The following is a 23,040-nucleotide window of genomic DNA, read 5'->3' as shown; positions in this document are numbered from 1 at the left end:
GTGTTTTGAAGTGGTTTGGGCACATGGAGAGGATGAGTGAGGAAAGATTGACCAAGAGGATATATGTGTCGGAGGTGGAGGGAACAAGGAGAAGAGGGAGACCAAATTGGAGGTGGAAAGATGGAGTGAAAAAGATTTTGAGTGATCGGAGCCTGAACATGCAGGAGGGTGAAAGGAGGGCAAGGAATAGAGTGAATTGGAGCGATGTGGTATACCGGGGTTGACGTGCTGTCAGTGGATTGAATCAAGGCATGTGAAGCGTCTGGGGTAAACCATGGAAAGCTGTGTAGGTATGTATATTTGCATGTGTGGACGTATGCATATACATGTGTATGGGGGGGGTTGGGCCATTTCTTTCGTCTGTTTTCTTGCGCTACCTCGCAAACGCGGGAGACAGCGACAAAATATAAAAAAAAAAAAAATATATATATATATATATATATATATAAATATATATATATATATATATATATATATATATATATATATATATATATATTTAACCATGAGATTATTGTGAATTAAATGTTTTAGAGATGTTAGTGTTATGACTGTTTATACTCAACCCATGAGATGTTTGCATTAAGCCTTTGAGTATAGTTGATAGGGAGTTACTTGAAGTAAATTATGTAGAGGTTTTCATTCTGCCTTGCTGGGTGACCTCACCCTTCTTGCTTTGGATGATAACACATTAGGAAAGTAGAAGACATCTCAAAGGTCTTATTTGTGAAATTATGGAATGTTATTTAGTTTGTTCTGATGATGGTTTATGAAGATGATAGCTTTTTCTGATAATTCTTCCAGCTCATAGATTGCATTATTCCTTAAATATCTTGAGTATTAGAATTTCACTAGTAATGTAGTATGAGTTGATTTGAATAGAACCATAACCATATTCTCTGAGTATAGAGGAGCAGGAAACTACTTACTTATTCCCGGCGTGTCATAGAAGGTAACAAAAAAAGGGGTTGAAGTGGGTTGCTGGAAATCTTTCCTTCGCTGTTTTACTTTTCCAAAATGAGAACAGAGAATGGGCCACATAAGAATTTTTCCTCTAAGGCTCTGTCATCAGTTCTTGACACTACCTTGCGAATACAAGAAATGGCGAATGTGTATGAAATTTTTATATATATATATATATATATATATATATATATATATATATATATATATATATATATATATATATATATATATTGAGGATGTAAGGCATGTGTACGTGTAGGAAGAGAGGAAAGTGATTGGTTCTCAGTGAATGTAGGTTTGCGGCAGGGGTGTGTGATGTCTCCATGGTTGTTTAATTTGTTTATGGATGGGGTTGTTAGGGAGGTAAATGCAAGAGTTTTGGAAAGAGGGGCAAGTATGAAGTCTGTTGGGGATGAGAGAGCTTGGGAAGTGAGTCAGTTGTTGTTCGCTGATGATACAGCGCTGGTGGCTGATTCATGTGAGAAACTGCAGAAGCTGGTGACTGAGTTTGGTAAAGTGTGTGAAAGCAGAAAGTTAAGAGTAAATGTGAATAAGAGCAAGGTTATTAGGTACAGTAGGGTTGAGGGTCAAGTCAATTGGGAGGTAAGTTTGAATTTAGAAAAACTGGAGGAAGTAAAGTGTTTTAGATATCTGGGAGTGGATCTGGCAGCAGATGGAACCATGGAAGCGGAAGTGGATCATAGGGTGGGGGAGGGGGCGAAAATTCTGGGAGCCTTGAAGAATGTGTGGAAGTCGAGAACATTATCTCGGAAAGCAAAAATGGGTATGTTTGAAGGAATAGTGGTTCCAGCAATGTTGTATGGTTACGAGGCGTGGGCTATGGATAGAGTTGTGCGCAGGAGGGTGGATGTGCTGGAAATGAGATGTTTGAGGACAGTGTGTGGTGTGAGGTGGTTTGATCGAGTAAGTAACGTAAGGGTAAGAGAGATGTGTGGAAATAAAAAGAGCGTGGTTGAGAGAGCAGAAGAGGGTGTTTTGAAGTGGTTTGGGCACATGGAGAGGATGAGTGAGGAAAGATTGACCAAGAGGATATATGTGTCGGAGGTGGAGGGAACAAGGAGAAGAGGGAGACCAAATTGGAGGTGGAAAGATGGAGTGAAAAAGATTTTGTGTGATCGGGGCCTGAACATGCAGGAGGGTGAAAGTAGGGCAAGGAATAGAGTGAATTGGAGCGATGTGGGTATACTGGGGTTGACGTGCTGTCAGTGGATTGAAGCAAGGCATGTGAAGCGTCTGGGGTAAACCATGGAAAGCTGTGTAGGTATGTGTATTTGCGTGTGTGGACGTATGTATATACATGTGTATGGGGGTGGGTTGGGCCATTTCTTTCGTCTGTTTCCTTGCGCTACCTCGCAAACGCGGGAGACAGCGACAAAGTATAATAAATATAAATAAATATATATATATATATATATATATATATATATATATATATATATATATATATATATATATATATATATATATAAAGCAAACACCTGATCCACACATCCTCTACCACATCTGAAACCACACTGCTCTTCCCCAATCTGATGCTCTGTACATGCCTTCACCCTCTGAACCAATACCCTCCCATATAATTTACCAGGAATACTCAACAAACTTATACCTCTGTAATTTGAGCACTCACCTTTATCCCCTTTGCCTTTATACAATGGCACTATGCACGCATTCCGCCAATCCTCAGGCACCTCACCATGGATCATACATACATTAAATAACCTTACCAACCAGTCAACAATACAGTCACCCCCTTTTTTAATAAGTTCCACTGCAATACCATCCAAACCTGCTGCCTTGTCAGCTTTCAGCTTCCGCAAAGCTTTTACTACCTCTTCTCTGTTTACCAAATCATTTTCACTAACCCTCTCACTTTGCACACCACCTCAACCAAAACACCCTAAATCTGCCACTCTATCATCAAACACATTCAACAAACCTTCAAAATACTCACTCCATCTCCTTCTCACATCACCACTACTTGTTATCACCTCCCCATTAGCCCCCTTCACTGAAGTTCCCATTTGCTCCCTTGTCTTACGCACTTTATTTACCTCCTTCCAGAACATCTTTTTTTTTTTTTTTTTTTTTTTTTTTATATACTTTGTCGCTGTCTCCCGCGTTTGCGAGGTAGCGCAAGGAAACAGATGAAAGAAATGGCCCCCCCCCCATACACATGTACATACACACGTCCACACACGCAAATATACATACCTACACAGCTTTCCATGGTTTACCCCAGACGCTTCACATGCCTTGCTTCAATCCACTGACAGCACGTCAACCCCTGTATACCACATGACTCCAATTCACTCTATTTCTTGCCCTCCTTTCACCCTCCTGCATGTTCAGGCCCCGATCACACAAAATCTTTTTCACTCCATCTTTCCACCTCCAATTTGGTCTCCCTCTTCTCCTCGTTCCCTCCACCTCCGACACATATATCCTCTTGGTCAATCTCTCCTCACTCATTCTCTCCATGTGCCCAAACCATTTCAAAACACCCTCTTCTGCTCTCTCAACCACGCTCTTTTTATTTCCACACATCTCTCTTACCCTTACGTTACTTACTCGATCAAACCACCTCACACCACACATTGTCCTCAAACATCTCATTTCCAGCACATCCATCCTCCTGCGCACATCTCTATCCATAGCCCACGCCTCGCAACCATACAACATTGTTGGAACCACTATTCCCTCAAACATACCCATTTTTGCTTTCCGAGATAATGTTCTCGACTTCCACACATTTTTCAAGGCTCCCAAAATTTTCGCCCCCTCCCCCACCCTATGATCCACTTCCGCTTCCATGGTTCCATCCGCTGACAGATCCACTCCCAGATATCTAAAACACTTCACTTCCTCCAGTTTTTCTCCATTCAAACTCACCTCCCAATTGACTTGACCCTCACCCCATCTTTTTATTCTCCCTAAAATTTAATGATACTCTCTCACCCCAACTCTCATTTGCCCTCTTTTTCACCTCATGCACCTTTCTCTTGACCTCCTGTCTCTTTTATACATCTCCCTTGTCATTTGCATTTTTTCCCTGCAAAAATTGTCCAAATGCCTCTCTCTTCTTTTTCACTAATAATCTTACTTCTTCATCCCACCACTCACTACCCTTTCTAATCAACCCACCTCCCACGCTTCTCATGCCACAAGCATCTTTTGCACAAGCCATCACTGCTTCCCTAAATACATCCCATTCCTCCCCCACTCCCCTTACCTCCTTTGTTCTCATCTTTTTCCATTCTGTACTCAGTCTCTCCTGGTACTTCCTCACACAAGTCTCCTTCCCAAGCTCACTTACTCTCACCACCCTCTTCCCTCCAACATTCTCTCTTCTTTTCTGAAAACCCATACAACTCTTCACCTTTGCCTCCACAAGATAATGATCAGACATCCCTCCAATTGCACCTCTCAGCACATTAACATCTAAAAGTCTCTCTTTCGCGCGCCAGTCAATTAACACGTAATCCAATAATGCTCTCTTGCCATCTCTTCTACTTACATACGTATACTTATGTATATCTCGCTTTTGAGACCAGGTATTCCCAACCACCAGTCCTTTTTCAGCACATAAATCTACAAGATCTTCACCATTTCCATTTACAACACTGAACACCCCATGTATACCAATTATTCCCTCAACTGCCACATTACTCACCTTTGCATTCAAATGTGTATGTGTAGGAAGAGAGGAAAGTGATTGGTTCTCAGTGAATGTAGGTTTGCGGCAGGGGTGTGTGATGTCTCCATGGTTGTTTAATTTGTTTATGGATGGGATTGTTAGGGAGGTGAATGCAAGAGTTTTGGAAAGAGGGGCAAGTATGCAGTCTGTTGGGGATGAGAGAGCTTGGGAAATGAGTCAGTTGTTGTTCGCTGATGATACAGTGCTGGTGGCTGATTCATGTGAGAAACTGCAGAAGCTGGTGACTGAGTTTGGTAAAGTGTGTGAAAGAAGAAAGTTAAGAGTAAATGTGAATAAGAGCAAGGTTATTAGGTACAGTAGGGTTGAGGGTCAAGTCAACTGGGAGGTAAGTTTGAATGGAGAAAAACTGGAGGAAGTAAAGTGTTTTAGATATCTGGGAGTGGATCTGGCAGAGGATGGAACCATGGAAGTGGAAGTGAATCATAGAGTGGGGGAGGGGGCGAAAATCCTGGGAGCCTTGAAGAATGTGTGGAAGTCGAGAACATTATCTCAGAAAGCAAAAATGGGTATGTTTGAAGGAATAGTGGTCCCAACAATGTTGTATGGTTGCGAGGCATGGGCTATGGATAGATTAGTGCGCAGGAGGGTGGATGTGCTGGAAATGAGATGTTTGAGGCCAATATGTGGTGTGAGGTGGTATGATCGAGTAAGTAATGTAAGGGTAAAAGAGATGTGTGGAAATAAAAAGAGCGTGGTTAAGAGAGCAGAAGAGGGTGTTTTGAGATGGTTTGGGCACATGGAGAGAATGAGTGAGGAAAGATTGACCAAAAGGATATATGTGTCTGAGGTGGAGGGAACAAGGAGAAGTGGGAGACCCAATTGGAGGTGGAAAGATGGAGTGAAAAAGATTTTGAGTGATCGGGGCCTGAACATGCAGGAGGGTGAAAGGAGGGCAAGAAATAGAGTGAATTGGATCGATGTGGTATACCGGGGTTGACGTGCTGTCAGTGGATTGAATCAGGGCATGTGAAGCGTCTGGGGTAAACCATGGAAAGCTGTGTAGGTATGTATATTTGTGTGTGTGGACGTATGTATATACATGTGTATGGGGGTGGGTTGGGCCATTTCTTTCGTCTGTTTCCTTGCGCTACCTCGCAGACGCAGGAGACAGCGACAAAGCAAAAAAAAAAAAGAAAAATATATATATATTTATTTATATATATATATATATATATATATATATATATATATATATATATATATATATATATATATATAGAGCAAGGAAACAGACAAAAGAATGGCCCAACCCACCCACATACACATGTATGTACATAAATGCCCCCACATGCACATATACATACACATACATATACATATGTACACATATACATGTTCATACATACTGCCTTCATCCATTTCCGTCACCACCCTGCCACACATGAAATGGTACTTCCTTCCTCCGCGTGTGTGCGAGGTAGTGCTAGGAAAAGACTACTAAAGCCACATTCATTCACACCATAACCACAGCTCCCTTTCCACATCCAGGCCCCACAAAACTTTCCATTGTTTAACCGAGATGCTTCACATGCCCTGGTTCAATCCATTAACAGCATGTCGACCCCGGTATACCACATCATTCCAATTCACTCTATTCCTTGCATGCCTTTCACCCTCCTGTATTTTCAGGCCCCAGTTGCTCAAAATCTTTTTCACTCCATCCTTACACCTCCAATTTGGTCTCCCACTTCTTGTTCCCTCCACCTCTGACACATATATCCTCTTTGTCAATCTTTCCTCACTCATTCTCTCTGTGAGACCAAACCATTTCAATACACCCTCTTCTGCTCTCTCCACCACTCTCTTTTTACTACCACACAACTCTCTTACCCTTTCATTACTTACTCGATCAAAACACCTCACACATATTGTCCTCAAACAATTCAGTTCCAACACATCCACCCTCCTCTGCACAACCCTATTTATAGCCCATGCCTTGCAACCATATAACATTGTTAGAACCACTTTTCCTTCAAACATACCCATTTTTGCTTTCTGAGATAATATTCTCGCCTTTCACACATTTTTCAATGCTTCCAGAACCTTCACCCCCTCTCCCACACCCTGAAACTCACTTCTGCTTCCATGGTTCCATCAGCTGCTAAATCAACTCCCAGATATCTAAAACACTTCCTCCAGTTTTTCACCATTCAAACTTACCTCCCAATTAACTTGTCCCGCATCCCTACTGAACCTAATAACATTGCTCTTATTCACATTTACTCTCAACTTTCTTCTTTCACACACTTTCCCAAACTCAGTCACCAACTTCTGCAGTGTTTCACACGAATCAGCCACCAGTGCTGTATCATCAGCAAACAACAACTGACTCACTTCCCAAGCCCTCTCCATGGTTCCATCAGCTGCCAAATCCACTCCCAGATATCTAAAACACTTCACTTCCTCCAGTTTTTCTCCATTTAGACTTACTTCCCAATTAACTTGTCCCTCAACCCTACTGAACCTAATAACCTTGCTCAGATTCACATTTACTCTCAGCTTTCTTCTTTCTCACACTTTACCAAACTCAGTCACTACCTTCTGCAGTTTCTCACATGAATCAACCACCAGCGCTTTATCAAAAGCGAACAACAACTGACTCACTTCCCAAGCCCTCTCATCCACAACAGACTGCATACTTGCCTCTCTCTCCAAAACTCTTGCATCCACCTCCCTAACAACCCCATCCATAAAAAAATTAAACAGCCATAGAGACATCACACACCCCTGCCCAAACCAACATTCACTGAGAACCAATCACTTTCATCTCTTCCTACTTGTACACATGCCGTACATCCTTGATAAAAACTTTTCACTGCTTCTGGCAACTTACCTCCCTCACCATATACTCTTAATACCTTCCACAAAGCCTCTCTATCATATACCTTCCCTAGATCCATAAATGCTACATACAAATCCATCTGTTTTTCTATTTCCCGCATACATTTTTCAAAGCCTTGTGACTGAGTTTGGTAAAGTGTGTGAAAGAAGAAAGTTAAGAGTAAGTGTGAATAAGAGCAAGGTAATTAGGTACAGTAGGGTTGAGGGTCAAGTCAATTGGGAGGTAAGTTTGAATGGAGAAAAACTGGAGGAAGTAAAGTGTTTTAGATATCTGGGAGTGGATCTGGCAGCGGATGGAACCATGGAAGCGGAAGTGGATCATAGGGTGGGGGAGGGGGCGAAAATCCTGGGAGCCTTGAAGAATGTGTGGAAGTCGAGAACATTATCTCGGAAAGCAAAAATGGTATGTTTGAAGGAATAGTGGTTCCAACAATGTTGTATGGTTGCAAGGCGTGGGCTATGGATAGAGTTGTGCACAGGAGGATGGATGTGCTGGAAATGAGATGTTTGAGGACAATGTGTGGTGTGAGGTGGTTTGATCGAGTAAGTAACGTAAGGGTAAGAGAGATGTGTGGAAATGAAAAGAGCGTGGTTGAGAGAGCAGAAGAGGGTGTTTTGAAATGGTTTGGGCACATGGAGAGAATGAGTGAGGAAAGATTGACCAAGAGGATATATGTGTCGGAGGTGGAGGGAACGAGGAGAAGTGGGAGACCAAATTGGAGGTGGAAAGATGGAGTGAAAAAGATTTTGTGTGATCGGGGCCTGAACATGCAGGAGGGTGAAAGGAGGGCAAGGAATAGAGTGAATTGGATCGATGTGGTATACCGGGGTTGACGTGCTGTCAGTGGATTGAATCAGGGCATGTGAAGCGTCTGGGGTAAACCATGGAAAGCTGTGTAGGTATGTATATTTGCGTGTGTGGACGTGTATGTATATACATGTGTATGGGGGTGGGTTGGGCCATTTCTTTCGTCTGTTTCCTTGCGCTACCTCGCAAACGCGGGAGACAGCGGCAAAAAAAAAAAAAAAAAGAAAAATTCAAAGCAAACACCTGATCCACACACCCTTTACCACTTCTGAAACCACACTGCTCTTCCCCAGTCTGATGCTCTGTACATGCCTTTACACTCTCAGTCAATACCCTCCCATATTATTTTCCAGGAATACTCAACAAACTTATACCTCTGTAATTTGAACACTCACCTTTATCCCCTTTGCCTTTATACACTGGCACTATGCAAGCATTCTACCAATCCTCAGGCACTTCACCATGAACCATACATATGGTGAATATGCTTACCAACCAGTCAACAACACAGTCATCCCCTTTTTTAATAAATTCCACTGCAATACCATCCAAACCTGCCACCTTGCCGGCTTTCATCTTCCGCACTGCTTTCACTACCTCTTCTCTATTCACCAAACCATTCTTGCTGACCCTCTCACTTTGCACACCACCACAACCAAAACACACTATATCTGCCACTCTGTCATCAAACACATCTAACAAACCTTCAAAATACTCACTCCATCTCCTTCTCACTTCACCACTACTTGTTATTACCCCACCCATTAGCTACCTTCACCGATGTTCCCATTTGTTCTCTTGTCTTATGCACTTTATTTACTTCCTTCCAAAACATCTTTTTATTCTCCCTAAAATCAAGTGATACTCTCTCACCCCAACTCTCATTTACCCTCTTTTTCACCTCTTGCACCTTTCTCTTGACCTCCTGCCTCTTTCTTTTATACATCTCCCAGTCATTTGCACTGCTTCCCTGCAAAAATCATCCAAATGCCTCTCTCTTCTCTTTCACTAACAATCTTACTTCTTCATCCCACCACTACTACCCTTTCTAATCTGCCCACCTCTCACCTTTCTCATGCCACAAGCATCTTTTGTGCAAGCCATCACTGTTTCCCTAAATATATCCCATTCCTCGCCCACTTACCTTATGTCTTTTGCTCTCACCTTTTTCCATTCTGCCCTCCATCTTTCCTGGTACTTCCTCACACAAGTCTCCTTTCCAGGCTCACTCACTCTCACTCAACTGCCCACACACACACATTTATACATAAATGCCCATACACGCACATATACATACATATACATTTCAACGTATACATACATATACATACAAAGACATATACGTATATGCACATGTATATATTCATACTTGCTGCCTTCATCCATCCCTGTTGCCACCCTGCCAGATACCCATTTCATCAACCAGCCCCTATGGGAAGATGAACAGCTGGGTTGACTATGAACTGGCTGCCATGACCAGGATTCATGCCTATGGCAGCTTGACCCTGGCAGCCCCATTAATATGTAATGGTATGCAGCTCTTCCCTAGATACCTCCCACTTTTCTCCTACTCCCTTTGTTTCATTTACTCTCTCCCTGTGCCATGCCACTTCACTCAGTCTCTTAGTATCTCTTTTCACAGGACTCTCTTCCAGGCTAACTCACTTTCATCCCTTTAAACACACACATCATTTCCTGTTTTTGAAAAACCACTAAAAGCTTTCACATCCTTGACCAAGAAGAAATGATTATCAGATTTCCCTCCTGCTGCCCTTCTTAGCAGATTCACTTGTAACCTGCTGGTCATACAAGAAAAAAAAGTTGTAGGCTCACAAATAAAGTCCATCATTGACTGAGAAATAGATTATGATTTGGAATAGATAGAGCTCTTTCTTAATTTGGTCTTATGGACTACTGTTTACTTCATTTTACAGATATGGTACACCTGTTTAGGCGGAGGAAACAAATTAAGTGATTTCACACAGTTTGATGAAATTTTCGACTTACAAGAACAGAGTGTTGTAAGAGCAGATTGCAAAGCACTTGTAGGTAAGTTGATATGCTTATGATAGTGTTTAGCTGAGAGACAGGTATTCTCGTATATGAAAAGCTAACTTGTTAAGAGAAGGGCAGTTAATCATCATTTATAGTGAAATCTTTAAACTATATAAATGTCATTATTGTGTAATGTAATGTTACAGTTCTAATCATTTGGATGTATATATTGTGGTCTTTGGTTGTAATTTTTCAGATTATAGATTTTATATGAAAATTTAAGTAGTAAACCGTAGTGACATAAAGTATGTGGTATTACTTCAATAACTTCTTGTATATTATTTCATGGTTGTTTCCCATAGGGTGATTTAATAGCCAGATATATTTTTTAGGAAAGAGTTATCTCTGAGTAGGGAAGCTGTAACCTAAACAAATTTAGTGGTGCACAAATGCAGTTATCTCTGAGTAGGGAAGAAGTAACCTGAACAAATTTAGTGGTGCACAATTGCAGTTATCTCTGAGTAGGGAAGCCGTAACCTGAACAAATTTAGTGGTGTATAAATGCAGTTTCATTCCATCTGTTTTTAAATCTCATATTTTCCTCTGTTAGAGTTCACTGCAACACCTCCTTGCAGTGACAAACAAGTTGGACATAGCATTAACCTCTTCTTTGTCCTTTAAGCTCTAAATACTGAAGATTACAAAAATCTGTTTCTCAAAAGCTGTGGCTGTAATACAGTAAAGGTACCAAAATTGTTTCTCTGTACTGTGATCTGTGTGTGAGCACCTGTTCAAGCACCTGTTTGAACTGTATGGGAAGGAAGTTATAAATGCTTAGGGCCCATCTTGTGAACATTCTTCACAGACATAAAGCTTCTTGAATGTACATATGCTGTATGCATTAACCATGTCCTCAGTCATTCCATGCCTTTCATCCACCATTCTTATTCTATACAAGTACTTCTTTACATCTTTTTTAACAAATTTCTTATATAATTTCATGTTATGCCCTCATTGCTCTGTCCCTATATCTCTCAAAGAACTGTTTACTGTTCATATAATTAGTCTGTTTTAAAAGGTTTTCAAGGCTGTAGTCAGATTGCCCCACACTATTTTTTCCAAGATGGACAGATTTAAAGCCTCTAGCCTTGCCCTGTAACTCAGCTCTCTTAATTCTGATACTATCTGTATTGCCCTTTTCTGGATCTTTTCGGTTAGCTCTTTGTGCTTCTGTGGTGTGGTTACCAAAATTGAGAACACGTTTTAGATATTTTAGTTTTGGCATTAGGTAGAATATGATCAGCTTGCTAAATATTTTGATACCAGAGACCAGTATGTCTCCATAACTATTCTCCTTATGTAAGATATGTCAGGGATGATGTTGACTTTCAAATTCTTCTTGCATACAGAATTTTGAAGTTTATTTGCTGATAGATATTCCTTGTCCCATCCTCATTGCAGTACTTTTCGCTTGCTTGGGTTGACTTTCATCTACCATGTATCGGACCAACTTTAGAGTGCATTTAAGTTCCTTTTAAGTTGAAGTAATCCTTCCTGCAAAGATCAAGAAGAGTAATGAATAGAACCCTTTGGCACCCTGCTAGTCACCTCAACCCATTTAGAGATGGGTCTTTTGACATGTGTCCTTTGTTCTCCTCTGCTGAGATAATCTTTCCAGTTAAGGAGTTCCACCTTATTCCTGCCTGGTGATCCAGCTTTTTAATGAGCCTCCCTTGCAATACAGTGTTAGTCTGGTGTTACAGTCCTAATAATTGGTGTGAAGCCCAGTTTTGCCACCCTCCTTGGACTGAATTGTAATTTGGCACAGCTATTTGCTCATTTTGTGTTGCTTCAGCCAATCAGAGCTAGCCACCAGTTGGAGCCACTGTCTGCCTTCTTAAGACTGCTAATCTTTTAGAGATAAAGATTATTTATTTCATTTTTCTTTCTCATTGTGTTCCAGTTTTATATCTTTTATAGTTTTGATAATTATCTTTGGCTAGTAAGTATACTAAGTAATTCTGGAAGAAAGCTCTGTCAGTTGTGCCTATCCCTCCACCCAGTCATATTTGTGAGGCTTTTGTGGTTGAGTATTCAGTAGATCCTGTTTTTTATGGACTTACTGGGTAGAAGGATAGTCCTATAAAAGCCAAATTCAGTTACATCCCAAAGATTTTCAAAGAAAAAGTAATAATTGAAATCTAAACAAATGTATTGGATATCTACCTTATTCCCTTGAGGCTGGAGGTATTCAGGGAGTAGCAAAAACTTATCTGAATTCAGGAAGAAATACCTATAGGGTCTCCTGAATCACTTCCAGGTCAGAAAGTGGGCTTGCATGAGATGCAAGCTAATCTTCCTGCCAGCAGTCATGTGAGGTCCCCATTCACATCACATGACCTGAAGGGTGAAGGAAACCCCACACCCATATAAATCAAAGAAAATTCCAAATCACTCTCCAAAGCACAATGATAAAGTTTATATCTTTAGCATTTATTGAAACATGAAATAGATGAAAATTCATCACTGGGCATGAATGTCTTGGATTCAAATCCATGTAAATCGGTGAATTTTTCCATCAGCTTCATTTGTTTTGGTACATAATAAGAGATATAAGCTTTATTATGGTGCTTGGGAAATTGATTTGAAATTCCAAACAATTTGTGTAGGTGCAGGCTTTTCTTCTCCTGTCAGGTCACAGGATGTGACGGGAGATCTCTAGTTTTTTGGGTGGTCAAAAATTAAAATTTTTTGTCACATTTTCAAATGGATAACTCACAGAGCGGTCCTGCATTCCAGTTTTTGGCACCCATTGGTAAATTGTTTTCATTTATTTCTTATGTTTCAGTACATGCTAAGAGATTTGAATGTAACATGGTGCTTGGAGAATTTATTTCAATTTTCCTACAACTCTTTTGGGTGTGGGCTTTCTCACACCTTTTAGGTCATGTGATGGAGAATCTCATTGGACCAGTGGCTGGTCTAAGATGGAAGGCTTTTTCACCTTGTATTCGAGCAGTTACTTCAGTGGCTAATCATGGAGTGGTGTTGATTTCAAATCCCTGATACCTAGTGGTGAATTCGTAATATCTCCATCATGCATTTCAGTACATGCTAAGAGATATAAGCCTCATCGTAGTGCTTGGGGAATTAATTGGAGTTTCCTGCAACTCGTGTGGGTGTGGGCTTTCCTTCACCCCTAAGGTCAAGTTATGTGGCAGAGAATTCATTGGTATGGTTGGTCTGGAAGCTTTTGTGACATCCTAGTACAGTGGATAGCTTACTAGTCTGCCATGCGTTGGTCTTGAGTTCAAATTCTTAGCACCCAGTGGTGCTAAGAATTTGTGAAGGAAGAAGGCTAAGAGTAAATGTGAATAAGAGCAAGGTTATTAGGTACAGTAGAGTTGAGGGACAAGTCAGTTGGGAGGTAACTTTGATTGGAGAAAAACCGAAGGAAGTGAAGTGTTTTAGATATCTGGGAGTGGATTTAGCATTGGATGGAACCATGGAAGTGGAAGTGAGTCACAGGGTGGGGGAGGGGGCGAAGGATCTGGGAGCGTTGAAGAAAGTGTGGAAGGTGAGAACATTATCTCTGAGAGCAAAAATGGGTATGTTTGAAGGAATAGTGGTTCCAACAATGTTATGTGGTTGTTAGGCATGGGCTATAGATAGGGTTGTGTGGAGGAGGGTGGATGTGTTGGAAATGAGATGTTTGAGGACAATATGTGGTGTGAGGTGGTTTGATTGAGTAAGTAACGAAAGGGTAATTGAGATGTGTGGTAATAAAAAGAGTGTGTTTGAGAGAGCAGAAGAGGGTGTTTTGAAATGGTTTGGTCACATGGAGAGAATGAGTGAGGAAAGATTGACAAAGAGGATATATGTTTCAGAGGTGGAGGGAACGAGAGGTGGGAGACCAAATTGGAGGTGGAAAGATGGAGTGAAAAAGATTTTGAGTGATCGGGGCCTGAACATATTGGAGGGTGAAAGGCATGCGGAATAGAGTTAATTAGAACAGTGTGGTATACCGGGGTCGACGTGCTGTCAATGGATTGAACCAGGGCATGTGAAGCATCTGGGGTAAACCATGGAAAGTTTTGTGGGGCCTGGATTTGATAAGGGAGCTGTGGTTTCGATGCATTACACATGATAGCTAGAGACTGAGTGTGAATGAATTTGGCCTTTGTTGTCTTTTCCTAGTGCTACCTCGCACACATGCGGGGGGAGGAGGGTGCCATTTCGTGTGTGGCAGGGTGGCGGCGGGAATGGATGAAGGCAGCATATATGAATATGTACATGTTTATATATGTATATGTCTGTGGGTAGGGGAGGGGGCAAAAGTTCTGGGAGCATTGAAGAATGTGTGGAAGTCGAGAACATTATCTCGGAAAGCAAAAATGGGTATGTTTGAATGAATAGTGGTTCTAACAATGTTATATGGTTGTGAGGTGTGGGTTATGGATAGAGTTGTGCAGTGGAGGGTGGATGTGTTGGAAATGAGATGTTTGAGGACAATATGTGGGGTGAGGTGGTTTGATCGAGTAAGTAATGATAGGGTAAGAGAGATGTGTGGTAGTGGCTCAGAATCTTTTTCACTCCATCTTTCCACCTCCAGTTTGGTCTCCCACTTCTCATTCCCTCCACCTCTGACTCATATATCCTCTTTTTCGATCTTTCCTCACTCATTCTCTCCATGAGACCAAACCATTTCAAAACACCCTCTTCTGCTCTCTCAACCACACTCTTTTTATTACCACACATCTCTCTTGCCCTTTCATTACCTACTCAATCAAACCACCTCACACCACATATTGTCCTCAAACATCTCATTTCCAGCACATCCACCCTTCTGCGCACAACTCTATCTATAGCCCACGCCTTGCAACCAAATATGATTGGTGGAACCACTATTCCTTCAAACATACCCATTTTTGCTTTCCAAGATAACGTTCTCAACTTCCACACATTCTCCAACACTCCCAGAACTTTCGCCCCCTCCCCCACCCTATGATTCACTTCCACTTCCATGGTTCCATCCGCTGCCAAATCCACTCCCAGATATCTAAAACACTTCACTTCCTCCAGTTCTTCTCCATTCAAACTTGCCTCCCAATTGACTTGTCCCTCAACCCTGCAGTACCTATTATAATAACCTTGCTGTTATTCACATTTCCTCTTAGCTTTCTTCTTTCACACACTTTACCAAATGCAGTCACCAGCTTGTGCTGTTTCTCACCGAATCAGCAACCAGCGCTGTATCATCAGCGAACAACAACTGACTCACTTCCCAAGCCCTCTCATCCACAACTGACTGCATACTTGCCCCTCTTTCCAAAACTCTTGCATTCACCTCCCTAACAACCAAAACATAAACAAATTCAACAACTATGGAGACATCACACACCCCTGCCGCAAACCACCATTCACTGAGAACCAATAACTTTCCTCTCTTCCTACACATACGCATGCCGTACATCCTCGATAAAAACTTTTCACTGCTTCTAACAACTTGCCTCCCTCATCATATATTCTTAATACCTTCCACAGAGCATCTCTATCAACTCTTATCATATGCCTTCTCCAGATCCATAAATGCTACATACAAATCCATTTGCTTTTCTAAGTATTTCTCACATACATTCTTCAAAGCAAACACCTGATCCACACATCCTCTACCACTTCTAAAACCACACTGCTCTTCCCCAATCTAATGCTCTGTACATGCCTTTACCCTCTCAATCGATACCCTCCCATATAATTTCCCAAGAATACTCAACAAACTTATACCTCTGTAATTTGAGCACTCACTTTTATCCCCTTTGCCTTTGTACAATGGCACTATACAAGCATTTCGCCAATCCTCAGGCACCTCACCATGAGTCATACATACATTAAATAACCTTATCAACCAGTCAACAATACAGTCACCCCCTTTTTTAATAAATTTCACTGCAGTACCATCCAAACCCACTGCCTTGCTGGCTTTCATCTTCTACAAAGCTTTTACTACCACTTCTGTGTTTACCAAATCATTCTCCCTTACCCTCTCACTTTGCACACCACTTCGACCAAAACACCCTATATCTGCCACGCTATCATCAAACACATTCAACAAGCCTTCAAAATACTCACTCCATCTCCTTCTCACATCATCACTACTTGTTATCACCTCTCCATTAGCCCCCTTCAGTGATGTTTCCATTTGTTCCTTTTTCTTATGCACTTTATTTACCTCTTTCCAAAACATCATTTTATTCTCCCTAAAATTTAATGATACTCTCTCACCCCAACTCTCATTTGCCCTTTTTTTCACCTCTTGCACCTTTCTCTTGACCTCCAGCCTCTTTCTTTTATATATCTCCTAGTCACTTGCAATACTTCTCTGCAAAGATCGTCCAAATGCCTCTCTCTTCTTTTTCACTAATAATCTTACTTCTTCATCCCACCACTCACTACCCTTTCTAATCTGCCCACCTCCCATGCTTCTCATGCCACAAGCATCTTTTGCACAAGCCATCACTAGTTCCCTAAATACATCCCATTCCTCCCCCACTCCCCTTACCTCCTTTGTTCTCACCTTTTTCCATTCTGTACTCAGTCTCTCCTGGTACTTCCTCACACAAGTCTCCTTCCCAAGCTCACTTACTCTCACCACTCTCTTCACCCCAACATTCTCTCTTCTTTTCTGAAAACCTCTACAAAGCTTCACTTTCGCCTCCACAAGATGATGATCAGACATCCCTCCAGTTGCACCTCTCAGCACATTAACATCCAAAAGTCTCTCTCGCGTGCCTATCAATTAACACATAATCCAATAATGCTCTCTGGCCATCTCTCCTACTTACATACACATACTTATGTATATCTCTCTTTTTAAACCAGGTATTCCTAATCACCAGTCCTTTTTCAGTACATAAATCTACAAGCTCTTCATGTCCATTTGCAACACTGAACACCCCATGTACATCAATTATTCCATCAACTGCCACATTACTTATTCACCTTTGCATTCAAATCGCCCATCACTATAACCCAGTCTTGTGCATCAAAACTACTAACACACTCACTCAGCTGCTCCCAAAGCACTTGCCTCTCATGATCTTTCTTCTCATGCCCAGATGCATATGCACCAATAATCACCCATTTCTCTCCATCCACTTTCAGTTTTACCTATATCAAGCTAGCGTATACTTTCTTACACTCTATCACATACTCCCACCACTCCTGTTTCAGGAGTAGTGCTATTCCTTCCCTTGCTCTTGTCCTCTCACTAACTCCTGACTTTACTCCCAAGACATTCCCAAACCACTCTTCCCCTTTACCCTTGAGCTTCGTTTCACTCAGAGCCAAAACATCCAGGTTCCTTTCCTCACACATACTACCTATCTCTCCTTTTTTCTCATCTTGGTTACATCCACACACAGTTAGACACCCCAATCTGAGTCTTCGAGGAGGATGAGCACTCCCTGTGTGACTCCATCTGTTTCCCCTTTTAGAAAGTTAAGATACAAGGAGGAGAGGGTTTCTAACCCCCCCTGCTCCCATCCCCTTTTGTCGCCTTCTACGACACATGAGAAATGCGTGGGAAGTATTCTTTCTCTCCTATCTCCAGGGATTGTCCCCTATCCCCAGGGATAGGGGAGAATGATACGTTTGATTATATTTTATATATATTTTCTATATAATCCTCTTTTGTAGGTTCATGATCATTTCATACACTAAAAGTTATTTGCTTGAGTACAATATTTACAAAAATATTGTAACAAATATTGGTAGTACAGAAGTGTACGGTTTAGAACGTTTCCAGTTCAGGGAGAAAAGTAACCATCTAATGGTTCAAAACATACATCTTACTCAGTGAATGATTCGATAAATTGTATCCTTTGAATGATTTTTACTTAGTTCTTTTCAGTGTTTTCTTACCTAATGCATTAACTAATAATTATATACAAATTCAAAAAGAATACAGGAAAAAATTTTACCATCCCAGTTGAAGAGTCCTGAAGAAATCTGGGTTTGACAAATAGGCAGATACTTGTCTAGTTGAATGTATTGTGCTTTGTTTTCATCGCTTGGGTAATTTCTTGAGTACTATTTGGTATATTATTTCCAATGTTTACACCTATGTTTTGAATATATTTCAAGTGGAAATATGTCTTGAGAATCATTTGGTATATTTTTTTCCTGTATATACACTTATATTTTAAATGTATTTCAAGTGTTTTTTGGCACATGGTCCCTAATCCCTTATTTACATAAGAGTAAATATCATGATATAGTGTGATTTGTTACTGCAATAATTTATTGGTACCTCTCTTATGCTATATCCTGACCTTAATGTATTTCCAAATAATGGCAGCCACAGTGATTAGCTAAAGTAAAAAGCTAAAAGAATTAGAGGATGAGGGACTTCTCATTCTGTCTGACTGTCTTTGATGCTTCATTCCCCATGGGAATCCCTCATGGGGAATGTCCATAATAGAAAAATCTTTGGACAACCCTGCCCAAACACACTTTCTTTCCATGATTCAACTTTTCCATCACATCTTTCTTAGTCCTCTCCCCAGTATTTTCCCTTGCTTTCCTCTCCTAGGATACCAGCTGTCTTCCTCTTGCATTCCTTTTAAGTAGTAGTTTTTTATTATACTTAATCGTTGTCTCCCGCGTTAGCGAAGTAGCACAAGGAAATAGATGAAAGAATGGCCCAACCCACGCACATACATATGTATATACATAGACGCCCACACACACACACATATATGCACATGTACATGCGCAGACATATACATACATATACATACACAGATATATACATATATACTCATGTGTTTATTCATACTTGGTGCCTTCATCCATTCCCATCACCACCCCACCGCACATGAAATAGTATCCCCCGAGGAAAAGACAAAAAAGACCACATTCGTTCACACTCAGTCTCTATCTGTCATGAGTAATGCACCGAAACCACAGCTCCCTTTGCACATCCAGGCCCCACAAAACTTTCCATGGTTTACCCCAGATGCTTCACATGCCCTGGTTCAATCAATTGACAGCACGTCAACCCTGGTATACCATATCCTTCCAATTCACTCTATTCCTTGCATGCCTTTCACCCTCCTCTATGTTCAGGCCCCGATTGCTCAAAATCTTTTTCACTCCATCCTTCCACCTCCACTTTGGTCTCCTACTTCTTCTTCCCTCTACCTCTGACACATATATCCTCTTTGTCAGTCTTTCCTCTTTCATTCCCTCCATGTGAGCAAACCATTTCAATACACCCCCTTCTGCCCTCTCAACCACACTCTTTTTATTACCACATATCTCTCCTACCCTTTCATTACTTACTTGATCAAACCACCTCACACCATACATTGTCCTCGAGCATTTCATTTCCAATACATCCACCCTCCTCCACACAACGCTATCTATAGCCCATGCCTCGCAACCATGTAACATTGTTGGAACCACTATTCCTTCAAACATACCCATTTTTGCTCTCCTAGTTAACGTTCTCACCTTCCACATATTCTTTGACACTCCTAGAACCTTCACCCACTCCCCTACCCTGTGACTTACTTCTGCCTCCATGGTTCTATCCACTGCTAAATCCACTCCCAGATATCTAAAACACTTCACTTCCTCCAGTTTTGCTCCATGTAAACCTACCTCCCAGTTTACTTGTCCCTCAACCCTACTGAAGCTAGTAACTTTGCTCTTATTCACTTTTACTCTCAACTTTCTTCTTTCACACACTTTACCAAGCTCAGTCACCAGCTGCTTCAGTTTCTCACCCAAATCAGCCACCGGCACTGCACATCAGTGAACAACAACTGACTCACTTCCCAAGCCCTCTCATCCACAACAGACTGCATACTTGACCCTCTCTCCAAAACTCTTGCATTCACCTCCCTAACCACCCCATCCATAAACAAATTAAACAATCATGGAGACATCCCGCACCCCTGCCACACACCGACATACACTGAGAACCATTGACTTTACTCTTTTCCAACTCATACACATGCCTTACATCTTTGGTAAGTAGCTTACCTCCCACACCATATACTCTTGATACCTCCCTCAAAGCATCTCTATCAACCCAACCATATCCCTTCTCAAGATACATAAATGCTACATACAAATCCATCTGTTTTTCTAAGTATTTCTCACATACATTCTTCAAAGCAAACACATGATCCACACATTCTCTACCACTTCTGAAACCACACTGCTCTTCCCCAATCTGATGCTTTGTACATGCCTTTACTCTCTCAATCAGTACCCTCCCATATGATTTCTCAGGAATAATCAACAAACTTATACCTCTGTAGTATGTTCATATATTTTTGATTGTCCAAAGATGTGCTGTATGGATTTTCAATTTGCTTTGTTAGCTATATTAATGTGGAAACACATGTATGAATATTTTCTCTATGGTTGAATTTGAAATCATTCTGTTATTGCAGTTACGTTCCACTGTTACAACTAAAAATTTTAGGTATCTTTTTTCTTTCAGATAAACTAGGAAATGAAGAGGAAGACAAAGTATCTGTCGTTTGTGATGTGGAGTCCATATTCACTCACTACTGTAAAACTCGACACCTGAAGTATGACTCTTCATTATTATGGGCAGATCTTGTTTTGCCTTTGCTTGCAGGAAAAATGCCAAGAGATCATATATACATATGTTTTGAGGAAACTCTTGAGAAATATGTACCCAGGTATGATACAGCTTTAGGGAAAAAAGTGAGAGGAAAAAAGAGAGACTACTTTCTATGAGATTTTGCTAGGGGCAGTATTAGCATGCAGTGCATATTACATGACAGGCTTAATTGACGATACTCTTGTTTTCCACTGCAACAGTTTGACTATAATTGCCATTCCATAGTTGATTCAATACTTTTCTAAACCAGCCATCAAGTTTCCCTTTGAAGGTTTTGCTTTTCTCCCCAGCCAGTGAGTAGCCCACCATTTTTCTTGGAGGGCACTTATGTATTTCTTTTCGATGACTTTGCCATATATTCTTAGGTTTACTAAAAGATTTAATCCCTTTCTTTCACCCCATAAGTGAGGGTTGTAGATTAAGAATATATGTTTTCTGGCCCTCTGTTTGCTGCCATGAATACTGTGTTTTATCAGTGTGTCATTTGAACTTGTGTTTCTTGTTTATGGTAACTCCTTGATCTTTGATTTCTGCTTCACTTTTGATCTCATTTCCTTTTGATCCTGTTAATTGTTCCATGTTTTGCATGTTCAGATCCATCTTCATTAAGCTTCAATAGGGTCTCTTATGCCAATGTGAAGATTATATCGATCTTTTTTATTTTTCATTTTCTTCATGTCTTCTGATTCTGTCTTTTACTAACTCTAGTGTCATATACAGAGTACTTGACAGTACTTTAATCAGTACTTCACTCTTTATATCTGATGTTTGTTGTTCTTATTATGAATAGCAATGAAACTAGTATTGCTGCATGTAGTACATTTTATAGAATAATTTCATCAGACATTGTAACGAATGGTTTAGATAAAGATCTGTGGTGGGTTCTATGAGTGTTCCAAGATTAAAGTTGTCTATGTGGAAGCTGGTAAGTCCACCCAGAGTCTGTTACATTTCACCCACTGGCTCATGAACAAGTGCTCTCTCTCTGTCTCTCTCTGTCTCTCTCTCTCTGTCTCTCTCTCTGTCTCTCTCTCTCTGTCTCTCTCTCTCTCTCTGTCTCTGCTCTCTCTCTCTCTCTCTCTCTCTCTCTCTCTCTCTCTCTCTCTCTCTCTCTCTCTCTCTCTCTCTCTCTCTCTCTCTGTCTGTCTGTCTCTCTCTCTGTCTCTGTCTGTCTGTCTCTCTCTCTCTCTCTCTCTCTCTCTCTCTCTCTCTCTCTCTCTCTCTCTCTCTCTCTCTCTCTCTCTCTCTCTCTCTCTCTCTCTCTCTCTCTCTCTGTGGTTGTATTAATGTCTCTGAGCCCTATTGCTAGGCTGAGAAGACTTCCTGTGTCGGCACTACATGATTTACAGTCTCTTGCTTGTTTCATGTTAATTGCGGAACCAGAGGAAATGTTAAGTGATAGTGACATAGCTGAATAACAAGAGTGCAGAAATACAAGTATCATTGTTGCTGAATGTGATAGAGTCCAAGGCTTATAAGGTATTCAATGCTTTCATGCTTACTGCAGAGCAAAGAGATTCAAGGAGGTGCTCAAGGCTTTTGAGGATGATTGTTAGCCACTGCAGAATACTACATTTTAGAGTTACAGTTTCAATCTGTGTGGACAGACACTGTGAATCTTAGCAGGATGTTACTGCACTTTGATGACTTACCCTCAAGTGTGATTTTGAGAATATTACACCTGACCAAATTCTCAGGGACCGTATTATGTTTGGCTTGTGACATCAAGAATTTTGAGTCTTTGCATCTGAAAAAAAGATACTTCATTGGAATGTACCCAGTAGATATGTTGAGCCTGAGCTAATAAATACACAAGAGGGAATCTGGAGAAATAATGGACAGCATTGTACATTTGTTTGTGCATAAAGAAGGGTACCCAAGAAGTACAGTCAAGTAAGTGGAGAAGGTTGTCAAGAATCTGCAGTTTGGGTAGATCTCTGACTGAAGATACTGTAGAAGGGATCACAAGAAGCAGAGGGAGTTTTGTCCAGCTTAGGGTAAGGTATGTATAAGGTATGAAACTACTTCAGA

General features: G+C 41.0%; 1 protein-coding gene across 6 annotated transcripts in view; it reads left to right on the top strand.

Annotated features, from left to right (window-relative positions):
* Positions 1-23,040, top strand: part of TBC1D23 (TBC1 domain family member 23) — a 138,031-nt gene that overhangs the window by 17,322 nt on the left and 97,669 nt on the right. For all 6 annotated transcript variants that reach the window (XM_071693296.1, XM_071693295.1, XM_071693298.1 and 3 more), the window contains exons 3-4: positions 10,289-10,403; positions 20,863-21,067. In XM_071693296.1, the coding sequence (XP_071549397.1) occupies positions 10,289-10,403; positions 20,863-21,067 (320 nt within the window). The remainder of the gene's footprint in view (positions 1-10,288; positions 10,404-20,862; positions 21,068-23,040) is intronic.

The sequence above is a fragment of the Panulirus ornatus genome, chromosome 55 (genome assembly GCF_036320965.1).
Source record: "Panulirus ornatus isolate Po-2019 chromosome 55, ASM3632096v1, whole genome shotgun sequence".
NCBI classification, from domain to species: Eukaryota; Metazoa; Arthropoda; class Malacostraca; order Decapoda; family Palinuridae; genus Panulirus; species Panulirus ornatus.
This window is presented reverse-complemented; position numbering and strand designations above follow the sequence as displayed.